The following is a 20,742-nucleotide window of genomic DNA, read 5'->3' as shown; positions in this document are numbered from 1 at the left end:
TGGGGCCACTTGGGGAGTGAACCAGAGGATGGAAGATCTTCCTCTCTGTATGTCCTTCTTTCTGTATATCTGCCTTTCCAATAAATACATAAATAAATAAAATAAATATTAAAAAAATACCTCTTTCAGATTTAACAAGTTTCCTTCTATTCCTACTTTGTTGAGTTCTTTTTATTGTGAAAGGGGCTTCAATTTTATCCATTATTGTCTCTGCATCTATTGAGATAACCATGTGGTTTTTGTCCTTCATTCTCTTAGTAGGCTATGTTGCATTGATTGATATTCATAGATTAAATCTACATATTCAAGAGTTATCCTTGGATAATTCTACTCAGTCATAATGTGTAATATCTTTTGACAGGTTGTTAGGTTTGGTTTGTTGATATTTTGTGGAGAATGTTTGTGTGTTTACAGAGTGGTATTGGTTATGGTTTTCTCTTCATGTAATGTCCTCTGGTTTTGATATCAGGGTAAAGCTGGTCACTTGGGATAAAGTGGGAAATATTTATTCTGATTTTGGAAAGAATTTGTGGAAAATTCAGTGGAATTTGGTAGAACTTAGCAGTGGAGCCCTCAAGTCTAGTCTTATGGGAAGATTTTTAATCACCAATCTGGACTCTTGTCAGAGCTGTTCAGATTTCCATCTTTTTTTTTAAGTTTGATTAGTTATGCCTTTCTAAAAGTTTGTGTATTTTAGGTAGGACATCCAATTTATTGGCATGCAGTTGACAGCATGGTTTTTCTTTGTTAGACTATTAACATGGTAGGTGATATTGATGGATTTGTAAATATTGAACCAGTCTTATATTCTTATGTGGATCCTATTAGTTCGTGGGCTAATATTCTTTTTATTTAGTACTGGGTCCAGTTTGCCATTTTTTTCTTTCTATCTGTTTTTTAAAGATGTATTTTATCTTATTGGAAAGGCAGAGCAGATTTACAGAGAGAGACAGAGAGAAAGGCCTTCCAGCCGCTGGTTCACTCCCCAAGTGGTTACAATGGCCAGGGCTGAGCTGGTCTGAAGGCAGGAGCCAGAAGCTTCTTCCAGGTCTTCCAAGCAGGTGCAGTGTCCCAAGGCTTTGACCACAACGGCCAGAGCTGCACTGATCTGAAGTCAGGAACCAGGAGCTTCTTCTGGGTCTCACGTGGGTGCAGGGTCCCCAGGCTTTGGGCCGTCCTTGACTGCTTTCCCAGGCCACAAGCAGGGAGCTGGATGGGAAGTGGAGCTGCCGGGATTAGAAGTTGTACTCATATGGGACCCTGGTGCATTCAAAGCAAGGACTTTAGCCACTAGGCCACCACATCGGGCCCATTTCTCAACCTTTTTATGAGAGAACTAGACCATAAATCCTTTTGTTGGTCACAATAACTGAACATTTTAATGTACTGTGATTGCTTCCACTTTTTGGCTTTTTGTAACACTTAATGAGTATCAATAGAAACAATAAGGAATGTTTTCCATATATATGTATAAAGCATGCTTAGTGAAGTAAGGAGAGTTACTGGTTTACATTTAGCTAGTTTTAGTCTACTTGGTTGTGAGGGAGTAGTTTGATAGTTTTGCGCATATAACTTTTATATTTTAATGATCGTAATTCATATGTTACAGTCAGCTATATTATCTGCATTTTCTTGTGTTTGCTTTATGTCTAAAAAAGGCATATTTACAGAAATATCGCATATACCTAGAGCATCTTATACCACAGAGGAAAAGGTGAAGTTGAAAGAATATTATTATCATTAAAGAGTTGTTTATTGAAAGGCAGAGTTACAGAGTCGGGGGAGGGGAAACAGAGGGAGATCTTTTCCATCTGTTAACTCACTCCTGGAACAGCCAGAGCTGGGCTGAGCCTAAGCCAGCTGTATCTTCCAGGTCTCCCATGTGGATCTACCAGTCACATTAGCAGGGAACTGAATTGGAAATGGAGCAGTCAGGACTTGATCTGGCACCCACACAGGATGCTGGTAACACAGGCAGGCGGCGTCACCTGATATACCTCTATGTGGGCCCTGAGGCCATTATTAAGGCAAGGATATATCTCCCACAGATGAAAAAGGTGCTTATATACTTCGGCCACCATCTGCTGCCTTCCCAGGGATGTCAGCAGGAAGCTGGATTGGAAGTGGAGCAGCCAGAACTCAAACTGGCGCTGCAGTTGGGGATGTCAGCACCTTAAGCTGTGGCTTTTGTGCTGCCCCACAGTGTTGTTTCCAGGAAGTTGGATTTTTGTCATTTTTCATTTGATCTTTTGAAGATCCCTGTGGTAGATAGATAATTTTTGGGCTCAGTGATTAGGTAAAACAGGTAAACCCTCACCAGCAAACACATATAATTTGTTTCCAGTGACAACACACTGGAGTTTCTGGCAGTTTCCCTGTTATCTCAAACCATTCTATAAGCCAGCTTTTTGGGGTCAAGATCATTCATTTCAAATGTGTGTTTCAGGCCATACAGCCAACTGAGTCCTAGACTTGCTAGAATACAATTGTGGAGTGGGGCACATAGGAAAGTCTTTTTGAGCCAACACCCCCAACATATCCCAGATTTAATTTCAACTGTCTCATAGCATTCCTTTAAGGAAGTGTCAACACAGGAGCTATAACCAGGATGCCATAGCAGCTTTTTATAGCAGCTTGCTTCGAACATAATTAGTAGTTTATGTGAGAAGTTCTTTGTAAGAACCAAAGATGTTTTTGAGGCAAAAAAAAAAAAACAAAAAACATTCCACAAGATCTCCCCCAAGCTCCGATTTGGCAAACAGTACTAAAAACTAAGACATAATTTGCATGATCAGAAAGTCACCATCACATCCTCCTGAGTTTTTCGTCTGTTTTCCTGTGATTTTACAGATACTTCTGCTTTATTTTCCCAGTGTGTCTCATCCCCTGCAGACTCTAAAAGAAACCACACACATATAATTACCTTGTAGTCTTCACTTTACAGGTCGTGTCATGTTCACCACCCAAAGCTTCCCCACTCCTAAGTCTTATGTAATAACTTCTTGCTGGAGTCTTGTTAGACACATGTGTAATATTATTCTATATGTCTTGTGGGTTGAATAGAATAGAAAATGAAACATTATTGAATTGTTAAAAGGCATCTTCAGAGAGAGGTGGCGTGTCAGCAAAGCTTTTTGCACTTGAACTGGGGAAGAAGCTGTATTAAGAAGTGTGGGATTCGAGGAGGAAACCTTCGTTTCTTCCGACTTCTTACAGTCCAGATGCTTTTAGCCGTGAGCAACAGAATGAGGGCATGCTCGGGACAGACCAGAAAGTGATGACAGAGCAGGCGGAGTGGAGAGCCATGAAAGTTTTATCATCACGCTTGAAGAGGTCGTGTTACTTATTAATGACAGAAACTCAAGTTGCGGCGCATGACAGCTGCAGTCCGTGCCGGCTCCTCTCTGCTTTCCTCTTTGTTTCCCTGCTCTGAAGTGCGCCAGCCTGTTCTCTCATCTTTGGAGGGGCATAGCCTCTTGACCTTGGCCTCATCTTGCAGAAAGCCTCATCAGTTACCTCTAAGAACTAGCATCTCTTGTTTGTTTCCATGATCATGAGCAGAAACATACGCCATCATAGCTTCACACAGTGAGTGAAGAGAGTGTGATGAATCAGTTATTGCAGGTGGAGTGGCATCATCTTTTCCCCCATGTCTTGACCTGAGTGGTCTGGAAATGGAAGTCCCGACAGTAAGACCAATGTAGGACAATGACGTTGACCCCTCCCCTTTAGAGAGAAGCCTGGAACTCATGACCTGTTGTGATTAGTTTTTCGAGCTTTTGAGAGGCAAGTCAACTTGTGTTCATTTTGCATCATTTCCAAAAAGGACTTTTTTTTTTTTTGCAATCCTAGATAGAAGGACTTTTAGCTCCTGTTGAAACCCATATTTTTACATATTCTTCCTAATTTTTCATAATATCAAATATAATCATTTTCAACTTTTTGGCTTAAGAGCTCCTTTACCTTTTATATATATAACCTGGAGGAGGTTCCTGGCTCCTGGCTTCAGATCAACGCAGCATTGGCCGTTGTGGTCACCTGGGGAGTGAATCATTGGATGGAGGATCTTCCTCTCTGTCTCTCCTCTCTGTATATCTGACTTTCCAATAAAAATAAATAAATCTTTTTTTTAAAAGAAAATCCACGCTTTTAAGTAACTATGAAACTGCAGCTGTGATAAAACTGCTGTGTGCAACAACTTCATCCCCTGTGGTCAATGGGTTTAGTCTTGGCTGCTACTTTTGTTTTTTGTTTTTTTGAAATTTAGATATATACAGAGGAGGAGAGACAGAGAGGAAGATCACTCCCCAAGTGACCATAACAGCTTGAGCTGAGCCAATCCGAAGCCAGGAGCTTCTTCCGGGTCTCCCACACGGGTGCAAGGTCCCTAGACACTGGTTTGTCCTCAACTGCTTTCCCAGGCCACAAGCTGAATGGGAAGCGGGGCTGCTGGGATTAGAACTGGTGCCCATATGGGGTCCTGGTGCATTCAAGGCGAGGATTTTAGCCATTAGGCTACCATGCTAGGCCCAAGATTTATTTATTTTTTATTGGAAAGGCTAGGCTACCATGCCAGGTCCTATATTTTTATTTTTATAAATATAAGTGTGGAGTATATTATTACCTTTTAGTTGGGTTTTTACAACTAAGCAATTGACATTTTATGAATCAAATATTAGGGACTGATCTTGGGCAAAAAAAAATTGGGCCAAATAGAAGAAAATCATAATCATTACTTTTACAATTTTTTTGTCTATTTTCACTTTACTTGAAAGGCAAAAAGACAAGAGGGACACAGGTGATCTTCCGCCTGCTGGCTTACTCCCAGTCCGAGCCTCCCTCGTGATTGGCAGGGACCCGAGTACTTGGGCCATCAGCTGCTGCTTCCTGGATGGGTGTTGGCAGGAAGCTGGAATCAGAGGTGGCGTTGGAAGTTGAACCCAGGCACTCTGATATGGAATGCGGGCGTCTCAGCCAGCTTCTCAATCACTGTCCCATCCACCTGTCCCGCATAATTACAATTTTATCTCACATTTTTATGATCAACTTGTTCTGTGATGTTCTTGTGATATTTACTTGTTATATTTCATTGAATGCTATGTCAAATTTTATTTCAAAATTGAGAAGAAATTTAAAAACAAATGAAAGGGCTTGGCAGAGTGACTCAACAGGCTAATTCTCAGCCTGCTGGTGCTGGCATCCATATGGGTGCCAGTTTGAGTCCCCGCTGATCTGTTTCTGATCCAGCTGCATGTTAGGACCAGGGAGAGCCCAGAATTACTCAAGTCTTTTGAAGACCCAAAGCTTCAGATTAGCTCACCTCTGGCTGTAGGAGCCACTTGGGGAGTAAACCTATGGATAGAAGATCTCTTTCTCTCCTGTCAATCTGCCTTTCAAATCAAACTAAGTAATCTTAAAAACAGAACAAAATAAATGTATAAATTCAAAATTTTACTTGCTTTTTTGTTAGAGCAGAATTTAAGCACATTAATGATTCTGATTAGTTGGTCAGTCTCTTCTTTATCTACTTAGCTATCCACCTGTTTAACATCTTATTTTTTGGGTAAATAGAGTCTCTGTAGTGACACTGTAGCTCTTCCTTATCAAGAAGATCCTCCTGTCCTTGTGACCACTCTCAGTCCTGTATCCTGTGCATTGGGAAATACTGGAGCTTAATAGCAGGTGGGGCCCTTAGCCTGGATGTTATGCAAGAAGTCATCATCTTGTTTGCAGGTCAGTCACCCTGTGAAGTCTAAGGAGTCGTTAAGGCATAATGGAATTAGGAAGCTGTGTGACATCCCTGACGGTGACACTTATTAAGTTCCCGGCTTGCTTTTGGTTTTTTCACCTGTAGAATGAACAGGTTGGCCCAGTGATGCCAAACATCTATGCCAAGCTGACATTCTGTGGTCCTCTTCTCTGAGACCTCGCTTGAACATTGTTCCCTAAAATCAAAATAATGGCAAAGAAAAGATAGAAATCAAAGTTTACAAGATTTGGAAGTGTGATTGTAGGGAGCTCTACTCTGAGGTCCTATAGTCCAGTGGTTCTTAATTAGAAGTGAATTGTAGAAGTACCGTAGAACATGGGGCCTGGCACTGTGGAGCCCTCTGCGATGCCAGCATACCATGAATCCAAACAACTCCTACTGCCCATCCACCCATGTGGGAGACCAAGATGCAGTTTCTGGCTCCTTACTTCAGCCTCATTCAGACCTGGAGGTTACAGCCATTGGGAGAGTGATCCCGTAGAAGGAAAAACATCTCTCTGCCTTTAAAATACATACACAAAATTCTTTTTAATAATTGAATTAACCAACATTTAAAGAAGTTTTTATAAAATTAGTACACACTCATAATTAAAAAATACATGGCATGAAAACCTGAGTGATGGAAAGTAAACAGTCCAGCTTACTGTAGATGACAATTGTTAATACTTTGAAAGATTACCTTATGCTGCTAAACTTTGTGCAGTAACTGTATAATACACTGGCTGAATGTGTGGATTCTACCTTTATATTTATGTTTAGTTGATATCTGAGCAAACATGACCAGACATATCAGTAGAGAAAGATCTTTTTTTCTACAAATGGTACTGAGGCAACTGATTATTCATATGCAACATAACGATGCTGCATCCTCTTCTTATACCAATTACAGAGTTGACTGAAGTTGAATTTTTTTGCCTTAAATTTAAGAACCATAAAATATTCTCCACATCATTGCAGTTTTAGTATATGTGCTATTGAAGAGAATACAAGAACTAAACTATAGAAGTTTTAGAGGAAAATAGGAATAAATCTTCATGATCTTAGATTAGGGAGTGGTTTTTTAGATATGACACCAAAAATACAAGCAAAAGAACCATAGGGGTCCCGCACGGTGGCCTAGTGGCTGGAGTTCTCTCCTTGCATGTGCCGGGATCCTATATGGGAGCTGGTTCTAACCCCATAGGCCCTGCTTATCCTGCTCCCTGCTTGTGGCCTGGGAAAGCAGTAAAGGACGACCCAAAGCTTTGGGATCCTGCATCCGTGTGGGAGACCTGAAGGAGGCTCTGGGCTCCTAGATTCGAATTGGCGCAGAACTGGCCTTGCGGTCACTTGGGGAGTGAATCATCAGACAGAATATCTTCCTCTCTGTATATCTGAATTTGCAATTAAAAAAAAAAGCATAGGAGGTCCTGGCACAGTAGCATAGTGGCTAAAGTCCTTGCCTTGCACGCACCAGGATCCCATTTGAATGCCGATTTGTATACTTGCTGGTCCACTTCCCATCCTGTTCCCTGCCTGTGGCCTGGGAAAGCAATCAAGGACGGCCCAAAGCCTGGGGACCTTGCACCTGCACAGCAAACCCAGAAAAGACTCCTGGCACCTGGCTTAGGATCAGCTCAGTTCTGGCTGTTGGAGCCACTTGGGGAATGAACCAGTGGATGGAAGATCTTCCTGCTCTCTGTCTTTCCTGCTCTCTGTATATCTGACTTTCCAATAAAAAATAAATAACTCTATAAAAAAGATATACAAATAATAATCACATAAAAAGTTATGCATCACTATTAACTATCAAGAAAATGTAAATCAAAACCACCAGGAAGACACCACTGTATACCCACAGGAATGGCAAGAATCACAGAAAAGAGTTGGCCAGAAGGTTGGGAAATTGAGGCCTTCTTGCAGTGCTCGTGGGAAGGTAAAATGGTGTCACTGCTTAGGAAAACAGTTTGGGAGTTTCTCAGAATTATTTTTGTATCAGAGGAGTTCCACTTCCAAGCAATCAAAGAATTGGCAGGGATTGAGACAAAAACTTGTAAATGAATGTTGACAGCTGTTCTGTTCATGAAACTCAGAGTGGAAATGACCCAAATGTCCAGAAGCTGATGAGCAAATGAAGTGTGGCATAGCTGTGCCATGGAGCGTTCTGTAACAATGCAACAGTGAGGCATGCTGATTCCTGCCAACGTTATGCTGAGTAAAAGAAGCCAATCACAAATGAGTACTTAGTGGATAATTCCAGAAGGTAGGTTAGTGATTGCCAAGAGGCTGTGCAGGATGGTGACTTGCTAGAAGATAAGGTGACTTCTAAAAAGTGAGGGGACTTCTTTTTAGAATGAAGAAATTGGTGACTTCTACGATATTGCTATTCTGTGTCAACTTTGATGACAGCATGGGCTCTAGAGAACAGGTAACCAGGATTTGAATGCTAACTCTACCACTTGCTGTGAGCTGTGCAACCTTGGGAAAGTTTCTTAACCTCTCTGAGTCTGTTATGTTGGTAGCATATCCACTCATAGTACCATTGGAAGGATTAAATGAGATGACGCCTACAGGCATTAATTCCCTGGCTAGGAAAAATGATGAGATTGAAGAAGAGCAGATGAGCCTTAGGCAAACAGAAAGGAGAGGACATCACTTCAGGAGCAAGAGTATGCAGAGAGGAGCCCAGTGTGGTAGCCTAGCACCTAAATTCCTCGCCTTGCACATGCCGAGATCCCATATGGGTGCCGGTTCTAATTCCTGGCAGCCCCGCTTCCCATCCAGCTCCCTGCTTGTGTTCTGGGAAAGCAGTCGAGGGACCCTGCACCTGCGTGGGAGACGTGGAAATGGTTCTGGGCTCCTGACTTTGGATCATCTCAGCTGTAGCCGTTGTGTCTGCTTTGGAAATGAATCAATGGACAGAAACTCTTCCTCTGTCTCTCCTCTTTGTATATCTGACTTTCCAATAAAAATAAAATAATTCTTTTTAAAAAAGAGAATGTACAGAATGGGGTCTGGTTTGTCTGTGGGCCTTGGAGGAGACAGATAGCTTAACAATTTTCACAAGACAGAGGTAGCAGTTTCTTGGTGGTTTTGGCTAGTGATGGTGTCACTTGGGGTGACATGCCTCTAAGCCTGATCCCGTTTCCCTTGATGCCTGATTGGGCCAGAGTAAACTCCTAGGCAGGAAACAGACTCTGCAGGGATTTTTGTGGAAGTTTTTCTGTGCCTGGGGCCTGAAGATCCTGTGTCTGCCTAAGAGTGAGTTGGAGAAGAAAAAAGAGAAGCAGGAGCCTTGGTTTGGGCCCAGTTTCTGAGCGAGCAGTGCTGGATGGGAAGGGGACACGGCTCTGGCCTTTAGCCTCGCTGTGTTTGCAGCGCAGGTAGGAGTGGAGAAGAGGCGAGGCGTGGCCCCCAGGGTTTAGAACCCGTGGCTCTCCTGCTGCTTCCGGGGATGGTTCACACCATGGCCTGCCTTTGTTAGGCTTCCCTGGGAGTCCGCGTTGAATATGGTGACTGGAGTGGGGGATCTGGAGGGGGCTAATCAGATAAGATCTATAATCCATGTCTGAGTTCTTCCTGATTCCTTCTTATAGTCCTTGGGCCCTAATGCAAGGCTTTTCAGAGTGAACCCTACTGTTAGGAAATGCATTGTCCTGTTTCCCCTTCTGATAATTACTGTCTTTGCGTCTATGACTTCCAGCTAAGGGTTATCATCCACATCAGACTTTGCCCGGCCACCCAGCAGGAGCGGCCGGCACAGCTCCTGCAGAGCCCAGGGCCCGGGTGCAGTCCTACATCGACGGTCACTCTGTGGTCATCTTCAGCACGTCTACGTGCAAGCGCTGTGCTGAGGTAATGCCCCAGGGTCGAGGGGTGGGGCTGAGCTGGGCATCAGGGGGAATGGGGATGACCTTGGAGCTCAGGTGTTGACAATTGGATTTCATGTTAGAAAGGGCGTGTGTGGGTGTAACTTGCTTTGGAGTCACTGGAGAATGTTGATTTGAGAGCAGCAGTGCCGAAGCTGTCTCTTTCTGAGCGGGCAAGGCAGGTGTTACCAGGGATTCTAGGTCAGGGAAGGTCAGTGTGAGGCAGTTACCATACCTGCTCATTTGCTGCTCTTTTGGGTGTGTCTAAAGGGAACATTTTATAAGAAACTATTACATAAGAGTATTCCTCTATTTTTTTCATTTCCATGATCTGGTTGGTTATGTGGAAAGTGACTTTGTAAAGAATAATCTGCACCCAGCATGGTGCCTTGCCCCCTGCTCGAAGTCTATAGGGGCACCAGTTCATGTCCTGGCTACTTCACTTCCCATCCAGCTCCCTGCTTATGGCATGGGAAGGAAGTAGAGAATGGCTAAGGTCTTGGGACCCTGAACCTACATGGGAGACCCTGAAGAAGCTCCTGGCTGCTGGCTTTGGATTGGCTTAGCTCCGGCTATTGCAACTGCTTGGGGAGTGAATCAGTGGATACAAAATCTCTCTGTCTCTCCTTTCTGTAGATCTGCCTTTCCAATAAAAAATAAATCTTTAAAAAAAGAATAACTCGTATGTTCTACTTTTAAAAAAAGATTTATTTATTTGAAAGGCAGAGTTTACATGGGAGTGGGGGGATAGAGACAGACAGAACTTGTCCGTCTGCTGGTTTACTCTCCTAATGGCTGCAACAGCTGGAGCCGGGCCAGGCCAAAGCCAGGAGCTTCTTCCAGGTCTCCTGGGTGGGTGCAGGACCCAGGGACTTGGGCCATGTCCTGCTGCTTTCCCAGATGCATTGAAGGGCCTGGCCTTGATAGCCTAGCGACTAAAATCCTGAACGTGCCAGGATCCCATATGGGCACCAGTTCATGTCCCCCAGTGACCCCACATCCCATCCAGCTCCCTGCTTGTGGTCTGGGAAAGCAGTCAAAGACGGCCCAAAGCCTTGGGACTCTGCACCCACAAGGGAGACTGGAAGAAGCTCCTGGTTTCTGGCTTTAGATTGGCACGCCACTGGTCATTGCAGCCACTTGGGGACTGAATCTTCAGACGGAAGATCTTCCTCTCTGTCTCTCCTCCTCTCTGTATATCTCACTTTCCAATAAAAAAATAAATCTTTTAAAAATAAAAACAAAAACAGGGTATTGAATTGGAAGTAAAATGACTGGGACTCAGAGTGGTATCTGTATGGGATGCCAATGTTGCAGGCAGCAGCTTTGTGTACTATGCCACAATGCCATTTCCCCACCCCTCCCCCATTTAATTCTTTTTTTTTTGTAATTATTTTATTTTGATAATCTTTACATAGTTGGTTAGGGCATAAAAGGTCAAGGGCTACAGGAAAGTGGGTAAAGCCATTGTTTCCACATTACTATTATTATTATTATTATTATTATTTTCTGTATCTGGGGTAAAGCAAGAGATAAAGGGAGAACCCCCACCCAGCCTCCCACCCATCCCAGGTTCCCGATGTGGGGCATGCTCTAAGGGTCCTGCTCAAGTGGTTTTACTAGTTCTGAATTGCTGCCAATCTCGCCTTTCCAAGCGCGATGAAATCTCCCCAGAATCCTTAGCTTTTCAGAGAGAAAAAATACCCATGGCCTTGGGGTAGCTTGATGTAAGCCACCCTGGATTAACTACTGAATGGGAGCTGAAAGACAAGCTCACCTGGTGCTTTGCAGAAGCAGCTAGGGCGTTTCGATGCTCCTGAAATTTGACTTTAAATTCTACTCGGTGAACTCTGCTCAGCACAGTGGCCTCAGTAACTAGCTCCATTTCCAGGCCTGCTGCCGGTTCATGCGTCCAGCTTCACTTGCTCTCAGCTTGGCTCTGCCTTGACTTACTTCCCAGATCTCACCTGTGCGGGAGACCCAGATGAAGCTCTTGTCTTCTGGCTTTGGCCTGGGTCAGCTCTGGCCATTGTAGCCAGCTGGGGAATGAAGCAGCAGATGGAAGATTCTCTCTCTCTTTCTTCCCACTACCGTGTGTGTGTGTGTGTCCCTTCTATCTGTAACTCTTTCAAGAATAAATCTTGGGCTCAAGCAGGTAGCCTTGCATGCACCAGGATCCCATATGGGCAGTAGTTCGTATCCCAGCTACTCCACTTCCCATCCAGCACCCTCCTTGTGGCCTGGAAAAGCAGTCAGGATGGCCCAAAGCCTTGGGATCCTGCACCCATGTGAGAGACCCAGAAGAAGCTCCTGGCTCCTGGCTTTAGACCTGCTCAATTCTGGCCATTGTGGCCACTTGGGGAGTGAACCAGCAAATAGATCTTTCACTCTGTATCTCCTTCTTTTTGTATATCTGCCTTTCCAATTAAAAAATAAATAAATTTTAACAAAAACTTTATGAAAAAAGAATAAGGAATTTTTAAAAAGATAAACCTTGCTAAATTCTGACTGTTGCAGACAGTAAAATCAGAGAACTTGGAGGAGGACTGGGTATTAGATGTCTCTGGGTACCTCTGCATCTCTCGGGGTGTCATGGTTTAGCTCTGATGATTTGGGAGTTTCCTCTGCTTCTTGTTTTATTTTTACAGTCAAGGACCTGAACTAGTTGATTCGTGAGGTTTCGTTTATCTCTAAAATTGTGTGGTGGTCTAATCATTTTGGTTACCAAACAATGGTTATGAGCTGGATTCTGAGGTCAGAGTTTGGATCTTGGCCCTGTGACTTATTAGCCATGTGACCTTGGTTATTTACTGATTGTGCCTCAGTTTCCTCATCTGTAAAATGAGGATAATAATAGTACCTATGACATGAGTTGTTTGTGAGGCTTAAGTTAGCTGATATTTTTGAAAGCCACAGAACATGCCTGGCATACAGTAAACTCTATATAAGTGTTTGTTAAACAAAGGAACTGTTGCCTTTCCTGTTTTCCTATCAAGACTTAAAGTCTTAGATGGTGATTTTCCATCTTCTCTGAAGCTCAGGTAAATGTTAGTCACCAAATGTCTGTCACTTCTAAAAACAGTGAATCCTGTCAACGGCTACACTATTCTGTGGCCATCTGAATGTCTACTATGTCCAGGATGTTATTTGATCACTCTACTTACATATTTCTAAGAATTAGTAACTAATTGAAAGTCTATCTTATCCTTCCCTGATTCGGCCATGGAGATTTCGGTTGCTGGTCCAGATTACTATTAGTAGAAGGTAATTAGAGTCCCAGTGTATTTGTCACAATCCCACATTTTGGCCAGTATTGATTCTTATCCTTATTAACTCTTTTTTTTAAAGATTTATTTATTTTTATTGCAAAGTCAGATATACAGAGAGGAGGAGAGACAGAGAGGAAGATCTTCCGTCTGATGATTCACTCCCCAAGTGAGCCACAACGGCCGGTGCTATGCCGATCTGAAGCCAGGAGCCAGGAACTTCTTCCAGGTCTCCCTTGTGGGTGCAAGGCTTTGGGCTGTCCTCGACTGCTTTCCCAGGCCACAGGCAGGGAGCTGGATGGGAAGTGGAGCTACCGGGACTAGAACCGGCGCCCACATGGGATCCCAGCGCGTTCAAGGCGAGGACTTTTAGCTGCTAGGCCACGGTGCCGGGCCCTATCCTTATTAACTCTTACACCTGATTTTTTTTGATGTATTTGAGAGGCAGAGAGGGGGCTGGGTAAAGAGAAGTCCCTTCCTCTGGCTTGTTCCCTGGATGCCCACAGTGGCAAGACCACTGGGCTGGGCTGGATGAAGCTGAGCTGGGTACAGGCTGGGAGATAGGTCAATGCAGGTCTCCCAGGTGCATGATAGGGACCAGCTGCTTGAACGGTGACTGCCACCTCCCAGGGTCCACACTGCTGGGAAGCTGGAGTCAGGAGATGGAGATGGAAATTGGTGTGCATGTCCTAACCACTAGGCTAGCCTACTCCTGACCAGTCCATGAATTCTAAGTCCCTTTTGTTATTCTAGAAACTCTTATTTTAAAGGTTTATTTATTTTTATTACAAAGTCAGATATACAGAGAGGAGGAGAGACAGAGAAGATCTTCCGTCCGATGATTCACTCCCCAAGTCAGCCCACAGTGGCCGGTACTGTGCCGATCTGAAGCCAGGAGCCAGGAGCTTCCTCCTGGTCTCCCACATGGGTGCAGGGTCCCAAGGCTTTGGATCATCCTGTACTACTTTCCCAGGCTACAAGCAAGGAGCTGGATGGGAAGTGGAGCAGCTGGGACAGGAACTAGCGCCTATTTGCACTCAGAGGTGTAGCCAATTGGGCCATTGCACCAGCCCCTCAGTATGCTTTATATACACTTCGGAGTATCCTGATTAATAGTTAACACTTAGAACTAAGCAAGATTTGTGATTTCTGTGAACCTCAGGACTCTTAGACCTTTTAAATTTTATAGTATAAGCCTGAGAAGGAAAGTTCTAAGGTTTCCTAAAGGATCAACATCTGGTTATTTGTATCTTGTGCATAAATATTTTGCATGTAAAAGTCTCTTTTTTTAACAGGAATCTAAGTGTCACTTCTGATTTAAATTTGGTAGTTTATTCTTCGAGTAAAATATAGTTTTTACTTGTGTATGATCGGTGGAGTAGACTCTTTGTGCTGATTTGTTGGTTGAAAGTTACTGGTCAAAATCATGATTAGTATTTTTGTAACAACCCCTCCCCCACCCCTTCACCTGCAGGATTTGCCACATAATGTTTTGGAAGCCTTACATATTCCATTGTTTTTTTTTAAAAACATGGTGAGTATTAAGTATCTGTGATAGTAGGGTAGCCTGAGTCACTAGGCATGTGTAAAACCTTTATGAAGCTCCTCAAGTGAGTCATTGCCAGGAGAATGGAAACAACACACTTCAAATAACTCTTAAATACCTTTACTGTCAGCAGGGATAATGTCTTGGATTATATGCGAGTGAACTGGAAAGTTCTCAAAGGGAAGGCTGGTTGAATAGGAAAGCGTCAGTGTTGAATAAGAGGCCCTTCTCTTGGTTGTAACCTTTTGTCTTTTCATTCGCTCCCTTATTTTCTTCGTCTTCTTCCAGGTCAAGAAGTTATTTAAGTCTATGCGTGTCCCATATTTTGTACTTGAACTTGATCAAACAGGTAAGGTTCTGTTTAATGCATAAATTACACTAAGCCAGCCATACATGTTATTTAATCTCCTCTAACTTTAATTTTTCTGTCTTGATATTCTTATTGTTATTTCATTTGTACCTAGTGATTTCCTCTTGGTGACTACACAATGTACTTCCTTGGGGTTGGTTGTTTTTACTTTTAGCTTTTGCTTGATTTACACCCTTGGTATTATGTGAAGTTTCCCGTTGTTGGAATCCTTTTTCCTGTTAACCTTGGGCCTGGTTACAGGTACCGTATTTGCTGGTTTTGTGGTAGACAAGTACTTACCGAGGAGTATTTGAATTAAATATAAGTTAAGATAGATTCAGAATTGTGGCAGGAACAAATAAAGGCCAGAAAGGACCATTAAAGGAGCCATGGGGAAATAGTTGCATGAGGCTAAGAATCTCAGGGAAAGAAAGGCTGGTGTAGTGAAATGGAAACTTCTTCCTAGGACTGAGGTCCACCTGCTGTTTCGGGCTTGGGTTAGAGCATCTGAGAGCTTGATGGCAAACATTGTTAAGAATGTGCTCAGGGGGCAGCACTGTGGCACTGTATGCTAATCTGCTGCTTTTGACATTAGTCCTGGTTGCTCCACTTCTGACCCAGCTCCTTACTAATGTGCCTGGGAAGGTAGGAGGTGTTGGCTCGGGTAACTATGCCACCCATGAAGGACCTTGCCATCACAACCATCTGGGCTAAGAATCAGCAGACGGGAGATCTTTCTCCCCTTTTCTGTCACTGTGCATTTCAGAACAGTGTGTCTTGTAGCTTGGGGAGAAGAGAATCCTGAGTTGACCATTTTGCCCTGTCTCCAAAGGACTGGAACAGCCAAGGGATTCAGATGGAAATGGGAAGACAGATGGTCATTGGGATGGAGATTTGAGATACAAATCTTACTTCTAGGGTCAGAAAGGAGATAGTTATGTTGCAAGTAATTATTACTGCTAAGTTAGATTCACTCAGCCTGGCTTTGGTAGCCTAGCAGCTCAAGTTCTCACCTTGCACATGCCAGGATTCCATATGGGCACCCATCCTAATCCCGGCAGCCCCGCTTCCCATCCAGTTCCCTGCTTGTAGCTTGGGAAAGCAGTTGAGGATGGCCCAAAACTTTGGGACCCTGCACCTGCGTGGGAAACCTGGAAGAAACTCTGGGCTCCTGGCTTCTGATCGGCTCAGCTCTGGCTGTTGTGGCCACTTAGAGAGTGAATCATTGGACAGAGGATCTTTTACTCTGTCTCTCCTCCTCTCTGTATATCCAACTTTCTAATTAAAAAAAAAAAAGATAGATTCCCTTACTCTCACTATTCCCTCAGTCTTGTTTTAAGGACTGTGTTGCTGGAAAGTCACCCATTCTCATAGGAAGTCTGCAAGGAAGACATCATCCACTTTTACAGATAAAGGAACAATTCCAGCCGAGTCGAACGATTTCCCTGAAATCATATGAATTGTAGGTCTGTAATTCAGATACCAGCCTACATGAATCTGGTCTGTGTTCCCATCATATCTTATTATCTGTCTTCCTTAGCATGACCTTTATAGTCCTGTATTGAGTAAGGTGCTTGCTCCTAAGTGCTCCATAGTGTTATGGAGGATTAATTAAAATTTTATCTGGATCAGAAAGTGGCACTTTACAAATGTAAATTTTCTTGGCTGATGCAAATTGCTTGTGACTTGGTGTGAATGAGGAAAAAGGAAGTAAATTAATTACCTTAATGTAAGGCAAAGCAAGCTAACATATCCTTCAAGGGTAAGGCGAACAAGGGTGCGTCAAATGGAAGAGGTTGGACAGGGTGACAGTACTGGGTGCTTGGGGATGTGGGATGGGAGGTTGAGGGGATGGATAAGGTGTTCTCATGGCAGGAAGGAAGCAAGTGTTAACCGCTTTGGAATTTTACTTTGGGCAACACTCACCGGTGAGGAAGCTCCCTTCCTTCCCTATGATATTAGTTACAGATCACAGCTGGGAGCTCCCACCCTGTTCTTGCTAATGTGCTACCTGAGAAGAACCAATGAGTGTGCCTTTGGCTGGAACCATCTGGAAGGATGGGAGTCTTTTGCTAAGGATGACACTGACTGTGTCCTCACTTGCTACTCGTCACATGTGAGAAGTTAGCTTCTGTCTCATGCTCCCTTCTGGTCTGGAAGCTGGGCAGCCAGCAGGGACAGACTAGGATTTTTCCACTAAGGCAGCAGTTTTTGAAGTCTGGTCTCAAGAATCCTCGGGGTACCTATGAGCATTTAGGAGATTCTTAAGGTCAAAATTGTTTCCATTATAACAAAACACTACCGGTTTTACTGTTTTTGCCATTTGTGTTGATGCTGCATGAGTATTGTTGTATAAAGCTGTTAGTGTTTAGCATGAATCAAATCTGGGATGGGGTGCCATTTGTCCTAATGGACTGGATTGTTTACCACCACACACATAGGAAAAAAAGATGTCTCTATGAAGCAGTAAAAACCCTTCTTAAATCTCAACCCTGCATGGTATAACACTGTGTGATGAGAAAGTGTGTATAGTGTTTGTCCAGCTGATATTTGCAAGCTCACCTATCTGCCTTTTTGGTGCAACACCATATATACTTAAATACGTGCCCAACAGTCACGCTATGACTGTTTAACTTGGGTGTGGGCCAGTTATGTCCCCCATAATGGACAAAGTGAATCTGCCACTTCAAGGAAAACAACTGACAATATTTTGCTGCCAGTGATAAAATGTGATTTTTTTAAAGGAAAAATGAGACTTTTGGAAGATGTATCTGCCATATGGTTCAGTAGCTTCACGGTACTTTTCTGATGAAATGAAAGATAATCTTTATTGATGTGATTTTTGGATATTGTTTGTTGACATAATTCAACATTGGAAATATCTGCATAAGTTGGTGAAGGAATATTTCCCGAAAGTCAGTGTATGATGTTACGGAGAGCCAGATTGCAGTTCAAAGTGCAAAGCTGGTCAATGGTTTTTATTGTGACAGATGATGGTTCAAACTCCACACTGTGACTAGCTTCCACTGAGTTCTGCTTGTGTGGCACAAGAGACCAGCAGCCACACTAACTTGAATGTATTACATATTCTCCTGTGGATTTTTCAGTTACCCCTACCAAAATAACACACATGGCAACAGATTAAATGTAGAGGCAGATTTTAGAATCTGGTTGTTCTTTGAAGAGCCAGGCACTAAAAATACTCTAAAAATGTCTCATAATGCAAGTATTCTCACTATATTTGCTTCACTTTAGAACATATAGTTATTTCTATTAAAATATATGAATATGTAGTAATAGTTATATTAATTTTAGGCAAATTAGCAAATATTATTATTATTATTTTAAAGATTTATTTTATTTTTATTGGAAAGTCAGATATACAGAGAGGAGGAGAGACAGAGAGGAAGATCTTCCGTCTGATGATTCACTGCCCAAGTGAGCGCAAGGATCCATGTGGGGTGTAGGTACTGTAGTCAGGGGCTTAATCTACTGTGCCATCTCACCAGCCCCAACACATTTTTTTTTAAAAAAGGTCTACAAAGAGGGCCCGGCGGCGTGGCCTAGCAGCTAAAGTCCTCGCGTTGGAAGCCCCGGGATCCCATATGGGCGCCGGTTCTAATCCCAGCAGCTCCACTTCCCATCCAGCTCCCTGCTTGTGGCCTAGAAAAGCAGTCGAGGACGGCCCAAAGGTTTGGGACCCTGCACCCGCGTGGGAGACCCGGAAAAGGTTCCTGGTCCCGGCATCGGATTGGCGCGTACCAGCCCGTTGTGGCTCACTTGGGGAGTGAAACATCGGATGGAAGATCTTCCTCTCTGTCTCTCCTCCTCTCTGTATATCTGGCTTTCCAATAATAATAGTAATAATAATAATAAAAAAAGGTCTACAAAGAGAAAAAAAAATCTGGCATCCCTTGTCAGAAGAAAATCATTGATCAGTACATTTTTGATGCTGTTAGTTTCACTTGTCCCCAGCATGGGATGTGCACTCTCCCAACATGTGCTGTGAGCTCTACCCAGAGATTTAGAGTCCTTGTCTTCCAGGAGCTTGTAATTATGCAGCTGTGGTCTCCTAAGTGTTAGTTTCATGAATAAACACCTTTATCTGTATCTGCTTGGCCCCAGAAGAACCCTTTATTGGCATGGTTCTCACAACAGTCCTGGCTACCTATCGTCCCCCTCACCTGCTTCATTATGGAGACTGAGAGCCCAAGAAGCAGCATTGGTAGAAAGGGGCATTTTGTATGGAATTCAGCAGGTGTGTTTATTCATGCAGCATAGTTCTTGTATGCCTTCTGCTGGCTAGACTTCGTACTAAGCATTGAAAATGGGTAGAGTACAAGACAGGCGTACTTCCTGCTCTAATGGAATTATACTTGGCTTTTTTTCTCCCAGGGAATTTTCCTTTATCTGCCTTTAGAGTTGAGGGCCTGAGGTAGTCCATGGAAGGCGTGCTGCCTAACTTCCCAGTGAGTTCCTGTCATCTCTCAAAGGAAATTTAAAAAGGGAAGCTGTGCTGCCAGGAGACCTCGTCCTTCATCATCATGACATTTTCTTCTTATTCTTTTGGGCTTTATTTTGGATAATTCTATCTAATAGCAGGTTTCTTTTTTGAGAGCAACCATCAAGGTCAACTCAGGCCTACTGAGATTGTTATTGGGGCACCTGGAAGGCATAGCCTTGGCAGTGATGTGTGGGCAGTAGTAATAATTAGTCCCCTGCCTGCACCAGAAATGTATGTGTGTCCTCCTGCTTAATCTTCAGAATACCACTGGGGCTGGGGGTGGTGATTTAACCTTCACGTGACAAGGAAATGAGTTGTGCGAAGGTGTCAGCATACAGGGTGATTGGTTGCCTAATGGAACCATCGTTAGTTCCTGGTCCCTCCTCCTAATTTCTTTGACTACCTTCTTGGAATTTTTTGTGCCACACCCTACCTGCCTCATGTATGATGTTCATAGTGTTGATACCATGATAGTATTTCCAGATGTGATGGTGGCTGTTGCAACTGGAAGTTGTGCAATTGGTGGTGCCTATGCCAGCTATCCGTCATTCAGCCTGATGGATGAGCTGCCACACGCAGGGCTGGTTGACACAGAAGGGCTTCCGACTTAATTTTGGGTATCCTTGCAGTTGATTAGAACTGAGAACACATGATGTCATCAATATGATCATCTTAATTCAGTCTTACAGTTTCTGCCATTTTGTGGTGATTGATGTGGGAAGCCCGTGTAAGTTTGAAGAAGACGGTGTGACAGTTTTTAGAAGTGCATATGGATGACGCATGTCACCAGCTTGGAGCTTCCGATTTTCTTTGTATTTTCTTTGTTCCCTGTCTGCTTACAGTGTGGCTTCACTGCCCTCGGCAAGAGGGAGAGAGAAGAATCAATATCTTGGCTCCTTTCTTAGGCCAGGGTCTCCTATCTCTCTCACTTTGTCGTCACAGCAGCTTTGCGTGGTCATGGGATTCATTTCTGTTTTACGAGTGAGGCAGCAGAAGCTCAGCATTGGAGTATCTTGCTTACGCCCGGGCCTGCCTGCTTTCCCGGGTGCCTCTTCAGAAATTGTGTTTCTTCAGGAGATTACAAAACTCTCACAGAGGCTCCTTGGGGCAGCTCAGATCTCACCACTTCGGTATTAGTGGGTGTTCATCCAGCCGATGTGTTTTGACCTTTTTCTTCATCTGCCAAGCACAGTGGGCAGAGTGGATGAGTAAGGCACCATCTCATTCAGGACCATGCCACTGTTTGCATGTGCCCCCAGTCCAGTTTGGGGCTAATCTGATCTTTGTCAAGGTTGTAGGATCCCAGAGCTTCTGTGGTAGGATGTTTGATGGCATTTTTCAAGTGGACAGAGGTACTGGGTAAGGAATTCAGGACCACCTGGCCAGAAGAGAGGAGAGAGAAGTGTGAACAGGTCCAGAGGCTTCACCCTGCAGGAACTGGGGAACCACAGGAGGCTCT

At 43.7% G+C, this 20,742-nt stretch overlaps 1 protein-coding gene across 3 annotated transcripts in view; it reads left to right on the top strand.

The window, feature by feature from the left end:
* Positions 1 to 20,742, top strand: part of TXNRD1 (thioredoxin reductase 1) — a 90,232-nt gene that overhangs the window by 10,985 nt on the left and 58,505 nt on the right. For 2 of the 3 annotated variants that reach the window (XM_058673045.1, XM_058673042.1), the window contains exons 2-3: positions 9,453 to 9,604; positions 14,719 to 14,779. Coding sequence is in view for 2 of the 3 variants with exons in the window: in XM_058673042.1 (XP_058529025.1) it covers positions 9,453 to 9,604; positions 14,719 to 14,779 (213 nt within the window). In the remaining variant the exon portion in view is untranslated. The remainder of the gene's footprint in view (positions 1 to 9,452; positions 9,605 to 14,718; positions 14,780 to 20,742) is intronic. The other variant, XM_058673043.1, reaches the window with a different exon arrangement.

The sequence above is a fragment of the Ochotona princeps genome, chromosome 15 (assembly GCF_030435755.1).
Source record: "Ochotona princeps isolate mOchPri1 chromosome 15, mOchPri1.hap1, whole genome shotgun sequence".
Taxonomy (NCBI): Eukaryota; Metazoa; Chordata; class Mammalia; order Lagomorpha; family Ochotonidae; genus Ochotona; species Ochotona princeps.
The sequence above is the reverse complement of the archived record's forward strand: the minus strand, read 5'-3'. Positions and strand labels throughout refer to the sequence as shown.